Consider the following 18,285-nt stretch of genomic DNA (forward strand, 5'->3'; position numbering starts at 1 on the left):
TTTGTTTTCGATTTTGTTTCATTTGTTTCATGTTTCATGTTTCTATGGTTCTATGGTTCTGTGGTTCTGTGGTTCTGTGTTTCTATGGTTCTGTGGTTCTGTGGTTCTATGGTTCTGTGGTTCTGTGGTTCTATGGTTCTATGGTTCTGTGGTTCTGTGGTTCTATGGTTCTGTGGTTCTGTGGTTCTATGGTTCTATGGTTCTGTGGTTCTGTGGTTCTATGGTTCTGTGGTTCTGTGGTTCTATGGTTCTGTGGTTCTATGGTTCTGTGGTTCTGTGGTTCTATGGTTCTGTGGTTCTATGGTTCTATGGTTCTGTGGTTCTATGGTTCTGTGGTTCTATGGTTCTGTGGTTCTGTGGTTCTATGGTTCTGTGGTTCTATGGTTCTATGGTTCTGTGGTTCTATGGTTCTGTGGTTCTATGGTTCTGTGGTTCTGTGGTTCTATGGTTCTGTGGTTCTGTGGTTCTGTGGTTCTGTGGTTCTATGGTTCTGTGGTTCTATGGTTCTGTGGTTCTAAGGTTCTGTGGTTCTATGGTTCTGTGGTTCTGTGGTTCTATGGTTCTGTGGTTCTATGGTTCTGTGGTTCTATGGTTCTGTGGTTCTATGGTTCTGTGGTTCTGTGGTTCTATGGTTCTGTGGTTCTATGGTTCTGTGGTTCTGTGGTTCTATGTGTATAAGTGGTGTTGGACCAGAGTTTTAGAACAGAATCGATGCAGTCGACCCAATGGCATGGGCAGTGTTACAAGTCGCATCTTTATACGTTAATGGCAGACTGAACCCAATCAAACCAGCCAAAATAATAACTAAAATGAGAAAATAAAAAGATGACATGATATCTTTACAAAAAACACATTTAAGCCACATAAAATGTAAAAAAAAACACAATTTTGTTATTTTATTCTTCATACGGAGGCAAACACAAGATATCTTTTGAACAAAGTTTTGAATATAAATACAAAGATGGCAGATATGTATTGGTACTAAATAATGCTAATATATGTACTAAAGCTTTAATGGGGAGGTTTTTTACTTTGGTACTTTACCTTTAACTTGGCATCCGGATCATGATCATTGTCTTATAATTATAAGCATTTTTCTGTAAAACATAGGACTATTGGATCATTAATTTCATGTACACTTTATTAACGACACAAGTACAGACACATGTTACACAGCTAAAAGAGTTAAAAGAGAGACACTAAAGTCTTGTGGGGGGCTGGATTAAAACAGGCTGAGGGCCACATCTGGCCCCTAGGGCCACATATGCCCAGGTCTGTTCTATACTGCCATTATGGACCTGATTGTAAACCACTCTGAGGGAACCCTAATCTGTATTCAACCCACATTAGCTGTGTCACGCTCAAGAGGCTCTGTAGGAACAATAAGAAATTCCATAAATGAATGAAGAATAGGACTGATTGACATCTGGAGACAGGGGACGCCAGTGTGCCCATTTTTCTAATCCACATACACTTTATTCCAGAATAGACTACTTTTTTTCCCCAATAAAGACAGATCTAAAATCACTGAGTCAGAAATATACAATAGACCTAAGTGATCCTGCTCTACATTTCTGTGGATTTGGAGGAAAGACAAAAAAACACACTTTGGTGGTTCAAATCCAGCTGTTTAAGGACCCTTTGTTCAGGGAGTTGGTTTGAGTCATTTGGAGGAAGTGGAAAATCCCTGGGTAAAATCTGTGTTTACAACACGGAAGGAACATTTTTTAAAATCTTAAACTGGTTGATTTATGTTCAAAGTTTTGCACCTAGCAGCACATTTTTGAGATTTAAAGTCTGGGAAACAAAAGAAAATCACATGAAAAGCTTTGATGAGTTTGATGAGTTTTGACTTGGAGAAACCGGACTTTTACAAATAAGGAGTTATTATATTCAAGAAATTAAAAACAAAGACCTCTTTAACCCTTTGAACTTTCAAGGGGATAATATCTAAATGATATAAATATATTAACAAATTGGGCAGCCACTCTACTGATTATATTCAAAGTAAATGGGAAAAAGAGGTTTGTTTTTTTTGACGGATGAAGAATGAGAAAATGTTTGTACGAACCACAACATCACATGTTTGTAGAATTCCGCTGCAAAAATATCAAAGTGCACATTATTCACAAGGATCCTAACTGCACGAGAAACTGGTTGCTAGGAGGCAAGCCATCACCTTTTTTTTGGGGTCTGTCCTGTAGCTCAGAAATATGGAACTGAAATCAACAAAGGGCCAGAGACTGTTTTTGACATTGCCATTCCAAATGATTTCAGATCGATGTATTTTGGCCTTAAAACTCCATGGACACAATCAATGGCTTTCTTTGGACGTTTGGAGGCGCGGTAAAAAGGCCATCACAAAATAATGGATGACACCAACAATCAAGGACTGGATGGACTTTATAAAGAACATGACGGAAAATGAAAACAAAATCACATTTGGAGTCAAGTTGGACCACTCTGTTTTTCATGATGCCTTTTTTTTTGTATTTTTTGTGACCTGTGCTACTTATGTTCCTTTTATTTTTTCCATTGTTCTCTAGTGGTGTTTTATAAATTATTTTTGAAAAGGGTTGGGAAAAAACCCCTCAACTCAAACCAAGAAAAATAAACCACAAACATATGTTTATATTTAGTTGTATAACTTTTGAACTTATATTCTCTCCATCAAGAATGTACAGTATTATTTTATGCACAAATACAGATTAAAATACAGTTAACTTTTCATGCATGTCCTAGTTGACTTGCTTGAGATCTGTGATCAATGCCTTTAGCCAATTGAAAGCTGAGCTGCAGCAGAGGAAGGTGCAGTGTGGGAGGAAGTGAAGGAGGGACTTGTGTACAGACACAAACTGTCAGAGTGTGTGAGAATGTGAGCACCTTAGCTCTGATTCTGTTCAGATTGTGTTGTGGAGATTGTGTGACGAGGCCCAGACCAGAGCATGTTGACGTGGACTCTGCTCCTGCTGCTCATGGACCACGGTAAACCATCCAACTCTTTACATTTTCTTTCTTTTTTAACACAAAAACAAACAGAACATGACCAGAGATCAGCTTTTAAACTATAAATATGAATAATCCAGTGACTATAAAACAAACAAAAAGCAGTTATAGCAATATTAAATTACAATATAAGTCCCATTTGGTCCATATCTGGTCAAATTAGTTAATTTCCAAATTAAGTTTGAATGTCATTTTTTCTGCTGTGCATCATTAGTTTCAGTTCAATATTTTTGAGCCACAGGACAGTCCCAGAATACGTTTCTCCAACATTTAGCATTTCCTTGTGAATAATGAGCACTTTGACAGGGTGTGTTCCGTTCCAATCCTTTGACTTTGACTTAAAGGTGTTTTGGATGATTTTTCGGCGATTTGAGAACTCAGGCGGAAGTGTTCATGCCACTCCCCCGTGCACGTGCCACTCCCCCGTGCCACTCCCCCGTGCACGTGCCACTCCCCCGTGCCACTCCCCCGTGCACGTGCCACTCCCCCGTGCCACTCCCCCGTGCACATGCCACTCCCCCGTGCCACTCCCCCGTGCCACTCCCCCGTGCACATGTCACTCCCCCATGCACGTGTCACTCCCCCGTGCACATGCCACTCCCCCGTGCCACTCCCCCGTGCCACTCCCCCGTGCACATGTCACTCCCCCATGCACGTGTCACTCCCCCGTGCACGTGCCACTCCCCCGTGCCACTCCCCCGTGCACATGCCACTCCCCCGTGCCACTCCCCCGTGCACATGTCACTCCCCCATGCACGTGTCACTCCCCCGTGCACATGCCACTCCCCCGTGCCACTCCCCCGTGCTCATGCCACTCCCCCGTGCTCATGCCACTCCCCCGTGCACATGCCACTCCCCCGTGCACATACCACTCCCCCGTGCACATGCCACTCCCCCGTGCTCGTGCCACTCCCCCGTGCACGTGCCACTCCCCCGTGCACGTGCCACTCCCCCGTGCACGTGCCACTCCCCCGTGCGCGTGCCACTCCCCCGTGCTCGTGCCACTCCCCCGTGCGCGTGCCACTCCCCCGTGCTCGTGCCACTCCCCCGTGCGCGTGCCACTCCCCCGTGCTCGTGCCACTCCCCCGTGCGCGTGCCACTCCCCCGTGCGCGTGCCACTCCCCCGTGCTCGTGCCACTCCCCCGTGTGGACTGATACAACACACACGTGTGTTTGTTTATTAGCGCGACGGAGCGCATCATCTCTCGTCTCCCGTAGATTTCCGTCTCTTCTGCGTCAGCTCGAACTGTCTTTCTCTGTCTTCATTTTGTCCCGTACACTGAGGGAACTATATTATGATAGATTAATGCGCTTAGACACGCGGAAACGTGCTGCTCTCGGGGGACGAGTCGGAGGAGGCTGCAGGTGAGCGGTAAGTGCGTTTTATGATTGACACGTGGCAGGACTAATCGGCCGTCCACGCCACGAGGAAATAAGACTCAGATTTGGGCCAGAAAAAAATCGTCAATCACGCCTTTAAGTAGGGGATACGAGTCCATTTAAAAAGGAGGATTTTCCTTATAGTGGTGAAAAGAGTGTTGATAGTTCTTTATGGTTGACCACACCTAAATATCTAAGGAATTCTGCCTTCTGTCTTACTAAAGGACAGAGGGGGTTGTCATCCATCTTCTTCCGCTTATCTGGGGCCGGGTCGCGGGGGCAGCGGTCCTAAACAGGAACTCCCAGACACTTCCTCCACCTGCTCCGAAAGGATCCTGAGGTATTCCCCTCCAGCCGAGAGACATAGTCCCTCAAGTGTGTCCTGGGTCTTCCCCAGGGCCTTTTCCCGATGGGACATGCCCGAAACACCTCCCCAGAGAGAGATGCCCAAGCCACCTCAGCTGGAGGAGCGGCTCTACTCAGAGCTCCTCCCGTGTGACTGAGCTCCTCACCTTATCTCTAAGGGAGCGCCCAGCCAACCGGCGGAGGAAACTCATTTCGACCGCTTTTATCCGCGTTATTGTCCTTTTGGTCATTACCCAAAACATAGATTGACCAGTAAATTGACTCGGCTCCTTCTTCACCACAACAATCCAATACAGCTACATCACTGCAGCCGCTGCACCGTTCTGCCTGTCAATCTCAAGTTGCATCCTTCCCTCACTCATGAACAAGACCCCAAAATACTTGTTGCAGGTTTGGGATTGATGGAGTCACCGGGACAATATCATCTGCATCATCTGCAAACAGCAGAGATGAGATCCTGTGGTCCCCAAACCCTCCAACCCCATACTCTAGGAGAACACCCCAAAGTACACCATAAGAGACACAAAGCCTTCTCAAGATCCACAGAGCACATGTAGACTGGTTGGGCAAACTCCCATGAACCCTCGAGAGTCTAGAGCTGGTTCAGTGTTGCACCACCAGGACCTAAACCTGCTCCTCCTGAATCCCAGGTTCCACTATTGGTCAGATTCTCCTCCAGGACCTGGAATAGACCTTGTGGGAGGCTGAGGAGTGTGATCCCTCTGTAGTTGGAACACACCCTCTGGTCCCCCTTCTTGAACAGAGGGACCACCACCCCGGTCTGCCAGCCCAGAGACACTGTCCCCGACCGCCACGCCCTGTTGCAGAGACGTGTCAGCCAAGACATTCCTACAGCATCCAGAGACTTTAGGTCCTCAGGATCTCATCCACCCCTGGAGCCACTGAAGAGTTTAACAACCTCAGTGACTTCAGCTTGGGTGATGGACGAGTCAGCCTCTGAGTCCTCAGTCTCTACTTCCTCTTTGGAAGATGTGACGGTGGGATTAAGGAGGTTCTCAATTTATTCCTTCCACCGTCCGACAACATCCCCAGTCGAGGTCAGCAGGTCTCCACCCGCACAATAAACGGTGTTGGTGAAGCACTGCGTCCCCTTCCTGAGGCGCCGGACGGTTTGCCAGAATTTCTTTGGGGCTGATTGATAGTCCTCCTCCTTGGCCTCCCCGAACTCCTCCCAGACCCGGGTTTTTCTCTCTGTGGCAGCTCAAGTTGTGGTACACCTGGCCCGCCGATACCTGTCATTGGCCTTAGGAGTCCTACAAGCCAAGGAGGCCTAATATCCCTTCCTTCTGGTGTCCACCAGCGGGTGCGACCATAGCTCCGAACAGACAATGGAGGTCTCAGACTCAATGTTCCCAGCCTCTCCCAGGTTCTGGAGGAAACAGGACTTTTATAGGTATTTACATATACGGAGTTATTATAATCATGGAATCTAAAAAGTAATGACCATTATAACCCTTGACTGATTTTTTTTTTATTATGGCTTATAAATCCAAACTTTCAAGGGAAAAAAATCTGAAGTATTTCAATCTATTACGAATCTGGACAGTTACTCACAGGAACAGGAATTTTGCTGAACAATGTGTCATGTTTTTTCACATGATCAATTTAAAGTGCTCAATATTCACAAGGAAATGAAAACTGTGGCACCAGGAGGGAAATCACTGTTGATGTTGTTCAGAAATATTGGACTGAAGTGCACTGCATTGTGTACTTCATGCACTGTTTTTGACAATTCCATCCTCTGCACATTAGAACTATGCACTTGGGCCCCTGGATACCTTTGGAATGTACTTTTAGCAGCTGGAAAAAGACCATCAGAAAGAAATGGCTGACACAAACCTCACCAACAACTAAGGACTAGACTGACATAGTAACGGATATTTTACAAATATGGGAAAAATTTTGACTTTACTTGGAAATGGACAAATTTAAAAGACCAATTGAGACCATAATTTAATTGAAATATGCCATGTAGGGGACACATGTCCCAAAAGACCTTTGAAGTACCTTTTCACAATTCAAGACAACGATCAAGGACTCGACTGACATAACAGACATTGGACAAATGGAAAAAATTACATTCAGATTTAATTTGAAAATTGACAAATTTGAGGAACTTAAATGTTGGACATTTATGTCGTAATTTTATTTGTTTTGTCACTGTGCCTTTATTAATTATTCTTATTGTATCATTAATAATATTATTTGATTTTATGTTTTACTCTGGTTGTGCTCTGGTTTCTATTTATCAAAAAACTGAGAAAAAATATAAATATTACAAAAAGAAGACAGGACGTGCTGTAGGATGTGGTTTGTGTGGTTCTCTCGAGTCTTGAGTCATTCTTCTGCAGTTATTAAGACCTCACTTGTTTATTGATGCCATATGTATTGTACATAGAAAACATAGACACTTTTGGGGTCTCATATGTGTGTCCCTCCATGTCCCACCACATTCAACAACTTGTCCCTCTTTGGCTACAAAAATTGAAGGAGCAATGGACGATTTTTCGGCGATTTGAGAACGCAGGCGGAAGTGCTCATGCCACTCCCCCGTGCTCATGCCACTCCCCCGTGCTCATGCCACTCCCCCGTGCTCATGCCACTCCCCCGTGCTCATGCCACTCCTCCGTGCTCATGCCACTCCCCCGTGCTCATGCCACTCCCCCGTGCTCATGCCACTCCCCCGTGCTCATGCCACTCCCCCGTGCACATGCCACTCCCCCGTGCTCATGCCACTCCCCCGTGCTCATGCCACTCCCCCGTGCTCATGCCACTCCTCCGTGCTCATGCCACTCCTCCGTGCTCATGCCATTCCCCGTGCGCATGCCACTCCCCCGTGCTCATGCCACTCCCCCGTGCTCATGCCACTCCCCCGTGCTCATGCCACTCCTCCGTGCGCATGCCACTCCCCCGTGCTCATGCCACTCCCCCGTGCGCATGCCACTCCCCCGTGCTCATGCCACTCCCCCGTGCACATGCCACTCCCCCGTGCTCATGCCACTCCTCCGTGCTCATGCCACTCCCCGTGCGCATGCCACTCCCCCGTGCTCATGCCACTCCCCCGTGCGCATGCCACTCCCCCGTGCACATGCCACTCCCCCGTGCTCATGCCACTCCCCCGTGCTCATGCCACTCCTCCGTGCTCATGCCACTCCTCCGTGCTCATGCCATTCCCCGTGCGCATGCCACTCCCCCGTGCTCATGCCACTCCCCCGTGCTCATGCCACTCCCCCGTGCTCATGCCACTCCTCCGTGCGCATGCCACTCCCCCGTGCTCATGCCACTCCCCCGTGCGCATGCCACTCCCCCGTGCTCATGCCACTCCCCCGTGCACATGCCACTCCCCCGTGCTCATGCCACTCCTCCGTGCTCATGCCACTCCCCGTGCGCATGCCACTCCCCCGTGCTCATGCCACTCCCCCGTGCGCATGCCACTCCCCCGTGCACATGCCACTCCCCCGTGCTCATGCCACTCCCCCGTGCGGACTGATACAACACACATGTGCGTTTGTTTATTAGCGCAACGGAGCGCATCACATCTCTGGTCTCCAGTAGATTTCCGTCTCTTATGCGTCAGCTCCAATTGTCTATTTTGTCCCGTACACTGAGGGAACTATATTATGATAGATCAATGCGCTTAGACACGCGGAAACGTGGGGACGAGCCGCACGCGGCTGCAGGTGAGCGACAGGTGCGTTTTATGATTGATGCGTGGCAGGACTAATCGACAGTCCACGCCACGAGGAAATAAGACTCAGATTTGGGCCAAAAGAATCGTCCATTCAACCTTTGAAGAAATGTGCCTTTCATTTCCTCCAAGTGAAAGTAAGAAATGGGAATTTTTTGTAATTTTGTTAAAGCTGTTTTGTTGGACAAGAAGGATTATTGTGTCAATTACATCATATTATTAATGTATGTATTATTTATAGAAATATAACACTCTAAAAAGAGCAGATTTACGTTTCCCACGTGTGTTGTGATGTGGTTATATACTTCCTTTGTCCAGTGCTTATATTATGTTTTTTCAGTGCTCTGTGTCCCTGTCCCTGTCAACATCTCCATCTGGTCCTTTAACTTGGAGCACATCCTCCACTTCGTCCCGGGCCCAGGGACCCCTGCCAGCGCTCGCTTCACTGTTCAGGCATTGAAATTCAGGTGAAGCCGCCACAAGTTCTTCTGACACTACAACTAAAAAAATATGTTTATTTATTTTAATGCCAAAATAGTGTTGGGAAATATAGAAGGGGGCGCAAAAAACAAATATATAACAATGCTGTTGGCATTGGATATTCTAGCCTGTTGTGTCTATCCAGAGGTGATGCCCCTGACTTGATAGAATACGTAACACACTGCTTTCGATTTTTTGATTTTCTCCTTTCGTTAGATTTATTTGTCAATTCCAAAATAGTGTCCCCCCCCCCCCCCCCACAGTGCCGCCCCAGGCACCCGCCTATCCTGCCAAGTGGAAGGGCCGGCCCTGCACACAAAGATGTATTTCTATGAAGAAACAAATAAGATGATGAATTGTGTGGAAGGACAAGGCACATTTCACACACAAGGCAGTTCAAAGTGCTTCACAACAGGAAAAAATGCATGAAAATCACAAAGAAATGACAGAAATCACAAAACAGTTTAAGACATGAAAGAAAAGAGTGCAAAAAAAAATCCTTTCAGTCACATGCACGTTTTTATCTTAGATTTGAACATTGTCAGAGTAGAACCTGTCTCACATCTTCAGGAAGAATGTTCCAGATTTCAGCTGCAAAAAACTGAAACACCAGCAAGAGACAGCTCCATGTTTAGTCCTGACTCTGGCAGGAGGCCACTCCCCTTAGGCAGGAGGTCACTCCCCTCAGGCAGGAGGCCACTCCCCTCAGGCAGGAGGTCACTCCCCTTAGGCAGGAGGTCACTCCCCTCAGGCAGGAGGCCACTCCCCTCAGGCAGGAGGTCACTCCCCTCAGGCAGGAGGCCACTCCCCTCAGGCAGGAGGTCACTCCCCTCAGGCAGGAGGCCACTCCCCTCAGGCAGGAGGTCACTCCCCTCAGGCAGGAGGTCACTCCCCTCAGGCAGGAGGCTACCCTCCATCCGGACCAGAACCTCCCACCAAATGAACAATTTCCATTGGACTCTTAATACCTGCGTCTTTAACAATAATTCAACCAATACTAGTCACGTACTGATCACTTTCTGCACTATTTCTGACCATCCGTAAATGTCTGTGTACATACTGAGACCAAGTTTATTTTCAGATTTTTTAAGTACATTCTTAATTTATGCATGCCTTATTTGATTCTACAGATGTTGCTATTATTATTATTATTATTATTATTATTATTATTTTATTATTCATTGTTCTATGTTCTTAACTTCAAAACTTAACTCTGTTAAATGCCAATAAACCTTTTTCTGATTCTGATTATGAAAGTCGTAAATGGAAAGATGTCCCCCAGTGTGCCACAATGAAGCCTGGACAGCAGTGTAATCTGACCCTGGTTTTTAAAGACCCTCTGGACAGTTACCAGGCCAGAGTCCAGGCCTTCACCCCCAACCAGAGATCCAACTGGACTAAGAGTGCCCTCTTTCAGCCCCTGCCTGACAGTAAGCTTTCACCATCCAGAAACCCAACCGACAATTAAACTAAATATATTTGTTGTCAAAATCATGTTCCATTCATGCCAAATGAATGATGTGGTTACAGCCATGTTGGGCCCTCCACGGCTGATGCTGTCCGGCTGTGGGAATTGTCTGCTACTCCAGGTCTCGCCGCCACTTCTAAAAACAGATCAGCTGCTGAGCCTGTTCTGGAAGCTTCATGTGCAGGTGCAGAGGAGCAGGGACGGCGCTCAGGTAAGGCCTTCTGAATGATGCAAACAGGACCTTTACTAAACAGGCCAATTTGAACTAATATGCCTTTTAGAGTATCAAATTGATCCATATTCAGATTAAGTCAGAATGTCATTTTTTCCATTTGTCTACTGCCCATCACTATGTCGGTCCAGTCTTTGATTGTTGGTGATGTTTGTGTCAGCCATTTCTTTGTTATGGCCTTTTTTCCTTTCTCCAAAAGTCCATTCCAAAAGTTTCCATTTATTGTATCCATGGCAGGAGTTCTGAGGCCCAAGTTCATAGTTCCTTAAGTTCATAGGGAAGTGTCAAAAACCGTCTGCAGAGCTTTGTGAACTTCAGTCACATATTTCTGAGCAACAGGACAGTCCCAGAACACGTGACAGTGGTTTGCCTCCTGGTGGCGCTACAGTTGCATTTCCCTGTGAATAATGAAGCCTGCGTTAGTTCACCCGGAAGACCTAAGTCCATCTGCGTAAACTGCCATGCCAGGGCCACCTCTCCCCAGCCACTATCAACGCACCCAAGCCGGGCGTCCGCCTGTCCGTCTGTGAGAGTCAGATCCCTCCTACGCGCAGAACTCCCAAGGAGGTTTTTTGTAATATTTCCTGGCCGATAAGGAGGGTCTAAGGACAGGGGACCCGGGGACATCGCCCCTCGCACCTGCTCCCCATCCTCAATCACAGTGGCAGGCCGTGGGTCTGGGCCTTCAGTGAGGTCCTACACAGTCCCACCCGAATGAATCCACCTCCTATTACCATCATTATGATGCCGTGGTTCTAGACACTCTACATACTACACTATACTTAGACAGAAACGCAGTTTAACCGGGCGTTGCATCACCTTGTTTGCGGCGATGTCCATGCATTCTCCGCTGGTTCTCCGCGCCGATGTCCGCGCAGACACATCGCGTTGGAAATTTGAAAGTGGCGAGCAAACCCGCCTGTAACAGGGTTTGCACCGTCGGCGTCGGACGATCTTTTCTTACAATGTCTAACTTTTCTTGAAAAGTTTGTCTTGAGAAAAGCGTTATAATTATATCCTCGACCAAATCAATATATTTTCCTCCTTCCTCCTTGTGGGTTGAAAAAACAGCTTAGCAGTATGCAAATTCATTTGTTTATCAAATTCAATTTCCTCGTTCTGAGGTTCTGCATAGCCCCGCCCATAAGACCTGCCTCTCACTATTGGCGATCCAATCAGAAGACATGCACGTGATGCACCTGCTGCTCCTGAGCAACAGCAACAGACGTACAAGAGCCAACTCTGAAGCTGATTGGTTGACACATCATTTTCATTCAGCGCCCTCACTGTTGAGTCTGAAGGTCAGAGGGCAGATTTTAGACCCCTGGCAACACATGATGGCTGAATATGATTGGATAAAAGATCTAACATAATGACCAGCCTCCAAATCTCATCCTAAAAAATAAAAAAATAGAATAAACAGAATATGACACAGAACTACCAGACAGTAAAGCAGACGGCAACTTAACAGACAAACAAAATCACGGTACAAAGAGAGTTGAAGGACACGAGATCTTGGGACATTTGTCTAAGGACAGGAGATCTTGCTAATATACAAACACTATCACAACTTGAACCTTAGAATGGGCAGAACAACAACTATTAAAAGAAAAAGGAGGCGGGGTTTGCTTTTTCTGAAAAATTACTTTGTTTCAGCTCAAATCAGAGCGTTGCTGGTGTGATCCAGAATGTTGTGCTCAATGGTCTTATACTGAGAGTCATGTGGTGCCGGGGGTTCCTGTACAGGTCTTATACTGAGAGTCATGTGGTGCCTGAGGTTCCTGTACAGGTCTTATACTGAGAGTCATGTGGTGCCTGAGGTTCCTGTACAGGTCTTATACAGAGAGTCATGTGGTGCCTGAGGTTCCTGTACAGGTCTTATACTGAGAGTCATGTGGTGCCGGGGGTTCCTGTACAGGTCTTATACTGAGAGTCATGTGGTGCCTGAGGTTCCTGTTCAGGTCTTATACTGAGAGTCATGTGGTGCCTGAGGTTCCTGTACAGGTCTTATACTGAGAGTCATGTGGTGCCGTGGGTTCCTGTACAGGTCTTATACTGAGAGTCATGTGGTGCCGGGGGTTCCTGTACAGGTCTTATACTGAGAGTCATGTGGTGCCGGGGGTTCCTGTACAGGCCTTATACTGAGAGTCATGTGGTGCCGGGGGTTCCTGTACAGGTCTTATACTGAGAGTCATGTGGTGCCGGGGGTTCCTGTACAGGCCTTATACTGAGAGTCATGTGGTGCCGGGGGTTCCTGTACAGGTCTTATACTGAGAGTCATGTGGTGCCGGGGGTTCCTGTACAGGTCTTATACTGAGAGTCATGTGGTGCCTGAGGTTCCTGTACAGGTCTTATACTGAGAGTCATGTGGTGCCTGAGGTTCCTGTACAGGTCTTATACTGAGAGTCATGTGGTGCCGGGGGTTCCTGTACAGGTCTTATACTGAGAGTCATGTGGTGCCGGGGGTTCCTGTACAGGTCTTATACTGAGAGTCATGTGGTGCCGGAGGTTCCTGTACAGTTCTTACTGCAGATGACAGACGCTTGAGTCATGAGGAGGAAGTGAAGAATCCCTGTGTCAAATCTCTGCTTACAACATGGAAAACCTACCAATTTAGATGTTAAAACCTTTAAGTGGTTGGGTTATATAAGTACCAAACAGCACAGATCTGAGATTTAAAGTCTGGAGTCAAGATTCTCTACCAGGTTGTAAAAGAAAATCATGAAATGGGGATAAGACTGGGGTAAGACGGTAAGACATGCAGTAAATTGTTGAGTTGCCATGGACACAATAAATTGATTGATTTACTTCTGGCAGCAGGGAAAAGAGCCATCACAAGAAAAGATGACACAAACTGAGCCGGCGATCAAGAACTGGACCGATATTAGAAAGACTTACGGGACATGGAGACGATTATTGGGTTTATAAATGTCTTCAAACGTCTTTCATTTTTGTCTGCTAAGTTCTCCCGAGTCTTGTTTTGTTTGTTGTGTTTGTTATTAAGCGTTTTAAAATGTTGAATATTATAAAAGAACACATTTTGAAACCACTAAAGTACTAAAAGACATCCAGCCAATGTTTATTGTGTGTTTCCATAAACAGGCACTGTCCCAAATCAATACAAAATGATGAATCAAATGGAAAATGGAAGTTTATTCTGGTTTTGACTGCTAACCAACGCCCTCTTCACCCACACCTCTGGGCCTTTTTGCTTTATAATAAGATAAGATAAACCCATATCTCATACATTTACACCCAAAACATGCACGATATGTCAAATCCTCCAGCTGCGGTCGTCTTGACCAATCCTGGCACAAAGACCAGGAGATGGAGACTCTGGCACTGACGGGTCAAATGCAGAGGTCCAATCACATTTCCCCACAGGGACAATAAAGCGCAGCTAAACCTTAACTTTAGATAAATAAATCAGATTAAATACAATACCCAAACCACCAGTATGTGCTCTTTCAGAAATGTGGGTTTAAGTACATGATGTAATACTTTTGAAAAGCATAAATTCATTATAAAGTTTGTCTTACATTTCCCCGAGTAAATCCTCCAGACGATGTGAAAAGTCAGACTTCTCCAAACTGTCCAGGCATCGCACTGAAACCTCAGCCGTCTGTGTTCTGAACTGGAAATCATTTTGCACTTCATCCAGGTCACGTGAATCGTCATGTGATGCAGTTTGTTCTTGTGCCCTTGTGCATTTCAGTTCAACCTGAGCATGCCCATGAGGGAGGGCATCCGTGTGGAGCATCTGCAGCGCGGTGTGGAGTACTGTGTCACTGTGGTGGTGCACACCGTGTTCAACGACAACTCCACCCCCGGCAAACGCCTGTGTGCTCTGAGCGGCCCACCCGACACAGGTCAGTGTGCTCTGAGCGGCCCACCCGACACAGGTCAGTGTGCTCTGAGCGGCCCACCCGACACAGGTCAGTGTGCTCTGAGCGGCCCACCCGACACAGGTCAGTGTGCTCTGAGCGGCCCACCCGACACAGGTCAGTGTGCCCTGAGCGGCCCACCCGACACAGGTCAGTGTGCTCTGAGCGGCCCACCCGACACAGGTCAGTGTGCCCTGAGCGGCCCACCCGACACAGGTCAGTGTGCTCTGAGCGGCCCACCCGACACAGGTCAGTGTGCCCTGAGCGGCCCACCCGACACAGGTCAGTGTGCTCTGAGCGGCCCACCCGACACAGGTCAGTGTGCTCTGAGCGGCCCACCCGACACAGGTCAGTGTGCTCTGAGCGGCCCACCCGACACAGGTCAGTGTGCTCTGAGCGGCCAACCCGACACAGGTCAGTGTGCTCTGAGCGGCCCACCCGACACAGGTCAGTGTGCTCTGAGCGGCCCACCCGACACAGGTCAGTGTGCTCTGAGCGGCCCACCCGACACAGGTCAGTGTGCCCTGAGCGGCCCACCCGACACAGGTCAGTGTGCCCTGAGCGGCCCACCCGACACAGGTCAGTGTGCTCTGAGCGGCCCACCCGACACAGGTCAGTGTGCTCTGAGCGGCCCACCCGACACAGGTCAGTGTGCTCTGAGCGGCCCACCCGACACAGGTCAGTGTGCTCTGAGCGGCCAACCCGACACAGGTCAGTGTGCTCTGAGCGGCCCACCCGACACAGGTCAGTGTGCTCTGAGCGGCCCACCCGACACAGGTCAGTGTGCCCTGAGCGGCCCACCCGACACAGGTCAGTGTGCTCTGAGCGGCCCACCCGACACAGGTCAGTGTGCCCTGAGCGGCCCACCCGACACAGGTCAGTGTGCCCTGAGCGGCCCACCCGACACAGGTCAGTGTGCCCTGAGCGGCCCACCCGACACAGGTCAGTGTGCCCTGAGCGGCCCACCCGACACAGGTCAGTGTGCCCTGAGCGGCCCACCCGACACAGGTCAGTGTGCTCTGAGCGGCCCACCCGACACAGGTCAGTGTGCCCTGAGCGGCCCACCCGACACAGGTCAGTGTGCTCTGAGCGGCCCACCCGACACAGGTCAGTGTGCTCTGAGCGGCCCACCCGACACAGGTCAGTGTGCTCTGAGCGGCCCACCCGACACAGGTCAGTGTGTTCTGAGCGGCCCACCCGACACAGGTCAGTGTGCCCTGAGCGGCCCACCCGACACAGGTCAGTGTGCCCTGAGCGGCCCACCCGACACAGGTCAGTGTGCTCTGAGCGGCCCACCCGACACAGGTCAGTGTGCCCTGAGCGGCCCACCCGACACAGGTCAGTGTGCTCTGAGCGGCCCACCCGACACAGGTCAGTGTGTTCTGAGCGGCCCACCCGACACAGGTCAGTGTGCCCTGAGCGGCCCACCCGACACAGGTCAGTGTGCCCTGAGCGGCCCACCCGACACAGGTCAGTGTGCCCTGAGCGGCCCACCCGACACAGGTCAGTGTGCTCTGAGCGGCCCACCCGACACAGGTCAGTGTGCCCTGAGCGGCCCACCCGACACAGGTCAGTGTGCCCTGAGCGGCCCACCCGACACAGGTCAGTGTGTTCTGAGCGGCCCACCCGACACAGGTCAGTGTGCCCTGAGCGGCCCACCCGACACAGGTCAGTGTGCTCTGAGCGGCCCACCCGACACAGGTCAGTGTGCCCTGAGCGGCCCACCCGACACAGGTCAGTGTGCTCTGAGCGGCCCACCCGACACAGGTCAGTGTGCTCTGAGCGGCCCACCCGACACAGGTCAGTGTGCTCTGAGCGGCCCACCCGACACAGGTCAGTGTGCCCTGAGCGGCCCACCCGACACAGGTCAGTGTGTTCTGAGCGGCCCACCCGACACAGGTCAGTGTGCCCTGAGCGGCCCACCCGACACAGGTCAGTGTGCTCTGAGCGGCCCACCCGACACAGGTCAGTGTGTTCTGAGCGGCCCACCCGACACAGGTCAGTGTGCCCTGAGCGGCCCACCCGACACAGGTCAGTGTGCCCTGAGCGGCCCACCCGACACAGGTCAGTGTGCCCTGAGCGGCCCACCCGACACAGGTCAGTGTGCTCTGAGCGGCCCACCCGACACAGGTCAGTGTGCCCTGAGCGGCCCACCCGACACAGGTCAGTGTGCTCTGAGCGGCCCACCCGACACAGGTCAGTGTGCCCTGAGCGGCCCACCCGACACAGGTCAGTGTGCCCTGAGCGGCCCACCCGACACAGGTCAGTGTGCTCTGAGCGGCCCACCCGACACAGGTCAGTGTGCTCTGAGCGGCCCACCCGACACAGGTCAGTGTGCCCTGAGCGGCCCACCCGACACAGGTCAGTGTGTTCTGAGCGGCCCACCCGACACAGGTCAGTGTGCCCTGAGCGGCCCACCCGACACAGGTCAGTGTGCTCTGAGCGGCCCACCCGACACAGGTCAGTGTGCCCTGAGCGGCCCACCCGACACAGGTCAGTGTGCCCTGAGCGGCCCACCCGACACAGGTCAGTGTGCCCTGAGCGGCCCACCCGACACAGGTCAGTGTGCTCTGAGCGGCCCACCCGACACAGGTCAGTGTGCCCTGAGCGGCCCACCCGACACAGGTCAGTGTGCTCTGAGCGGCCCACCCGACACAGGTCAGTGTGCCCTGAGCGGCCCACCCGACACAGGTCAGTGTGCTCTGAGCGGCCCACCCGACACAGGTCAGTGTGCTCTGAGCGGCCCACCCGACACAGGTCAGTGTGCCCTGAGCGGCCCACCCGACACAGGTCAGTGTGCTCTGAGCGGCCAACCCGACACAGGTCAGTGTGCTCTGAGCGGCCCACCCGACACAGGTCAGTGTGCTCTGAGCGGCCCACCCGACACAGGTCAGTGTGCTCTGAGCGGCCCACCCGACACAGGTCAGTGTGCCCTGAGCGGCCCACCCGACACAGGTCAGTGTGCTCTGAGCGGCCCACCCGACACAGGTCAGTGTGCCCTGAGCGGCCCACCCGACACAGGTCAGTGTGCTCTGAGCGGCCCACCCGACACAGGTCAGTGTGCTCTGAGCGGCCCACCCGACACAGGTCAGTGTGCTCTGAGCGGCCCACCCGACACAGGTCAGTGTGCTCTGAGCGGCCAACCCGACACAGGTCAGTGTGCTCTGAGCGGCCCACCCGACACAGGTCAGTGTGCTCTGAGCGGCCCACCCGACACAGGTCAGTGTGCTCTGAGCGGCCCACCCGACACAGGTCAGTGTGCTCTGAGCGGCCAACCCGACACAGGTCAGTGTGCTCTGAGCGGCCCACCCGACACAGGTCAGTGTGTTCTGAGCGGCCCACCCGACACAGGTCAGTGTGCCCTGAGCGGCCCACCCGACACAGGTCAGTGTGCTCTGAGCGGCCCACCCGACACAGGTCAGTGTGTTCTGAGCGGCCCACCCGACACAGGTCAGTGTGCCCTGAGCGGCCCACCCGACACAGGTCAGTGTGCCCTGAGCGGCCCACCCGACACAGGTCAGTGTGCCCTGAGCGGCCCACCCGACACAGGTCAGTGTGCCCTGAGCGGCCCACCCGACACAGGTCAGTGTGCTCTGAGCGGCCCACCCGACACAGGTCAGTGTGCCCTGAGCGGCCCACCCGACACAGGTCAGTGTGCTCTGAGCGGCCCACCCGACACAGGTCAGTGTGCCCTGAGCGGCCCACCCGACACAGGTCAGTGTGCTCTGAGCGGCCCACCCGACACAGGTCAGTGTGCTCT

The 18,285-nt window shown here is 50.9% G+C and overlaps 1 protein-coding gene across 1 annotated transcript in view; it reads left to right on the forward strand.

The window, feature by feature from the left end:
• Positions 1-2,902: 2,902 nt before the first annotated feature.
• The window catches only part of LOC140359135 (interferon alpha/beta receptor 2-like), a 17,739-nt gene continuing 2,356 nt past the window's right edge, over positions 2,903-18,285 (forward strand). Inside the window, exons 1-5 of the mRNA XM_072444003.1 lie at positions 2,903-2,985; positions 8,802-8,928; positions 10,199-10,371; positions 10,472-10,620; positions 14,357-14,510. Coding sequence (XP_072300104.1) covers positions 2,946-2,985; positions 8,802-8,928; positions 10,199-10,371; positions 10,472-10,620; positions 14,357-14,510 — 643 coding nt within the window. The 5' untranslated portion in view covers positions 2,903-2,945. The remainder of the gene's footprint in view (positions 2,986-8,801; positions 8,929-10,198; positions 10,372-10,471; positions 10,621-14,356; positions 14,511-18,285) is intronic.

The sequence above is a fragment of the Eucyclogobius newberryi genome, unplaced genomic scaffold (assembly GCF_026437365.1).
Source record: "Eucyclogobius newberryi isolate DKJ021-1_F unplaced genomic scaffold, fEucNew1.0.hap1 SCAF_14, whole genome shotgun sequence".
In the NCBI taxonomy this organism is placed as follows: Eukaryota; Metazoa; Chordata; class Actinopteri; order Gobiiformes; family Gobiidae; genus Eucyclogobius; species Eucyclogobius newberryi.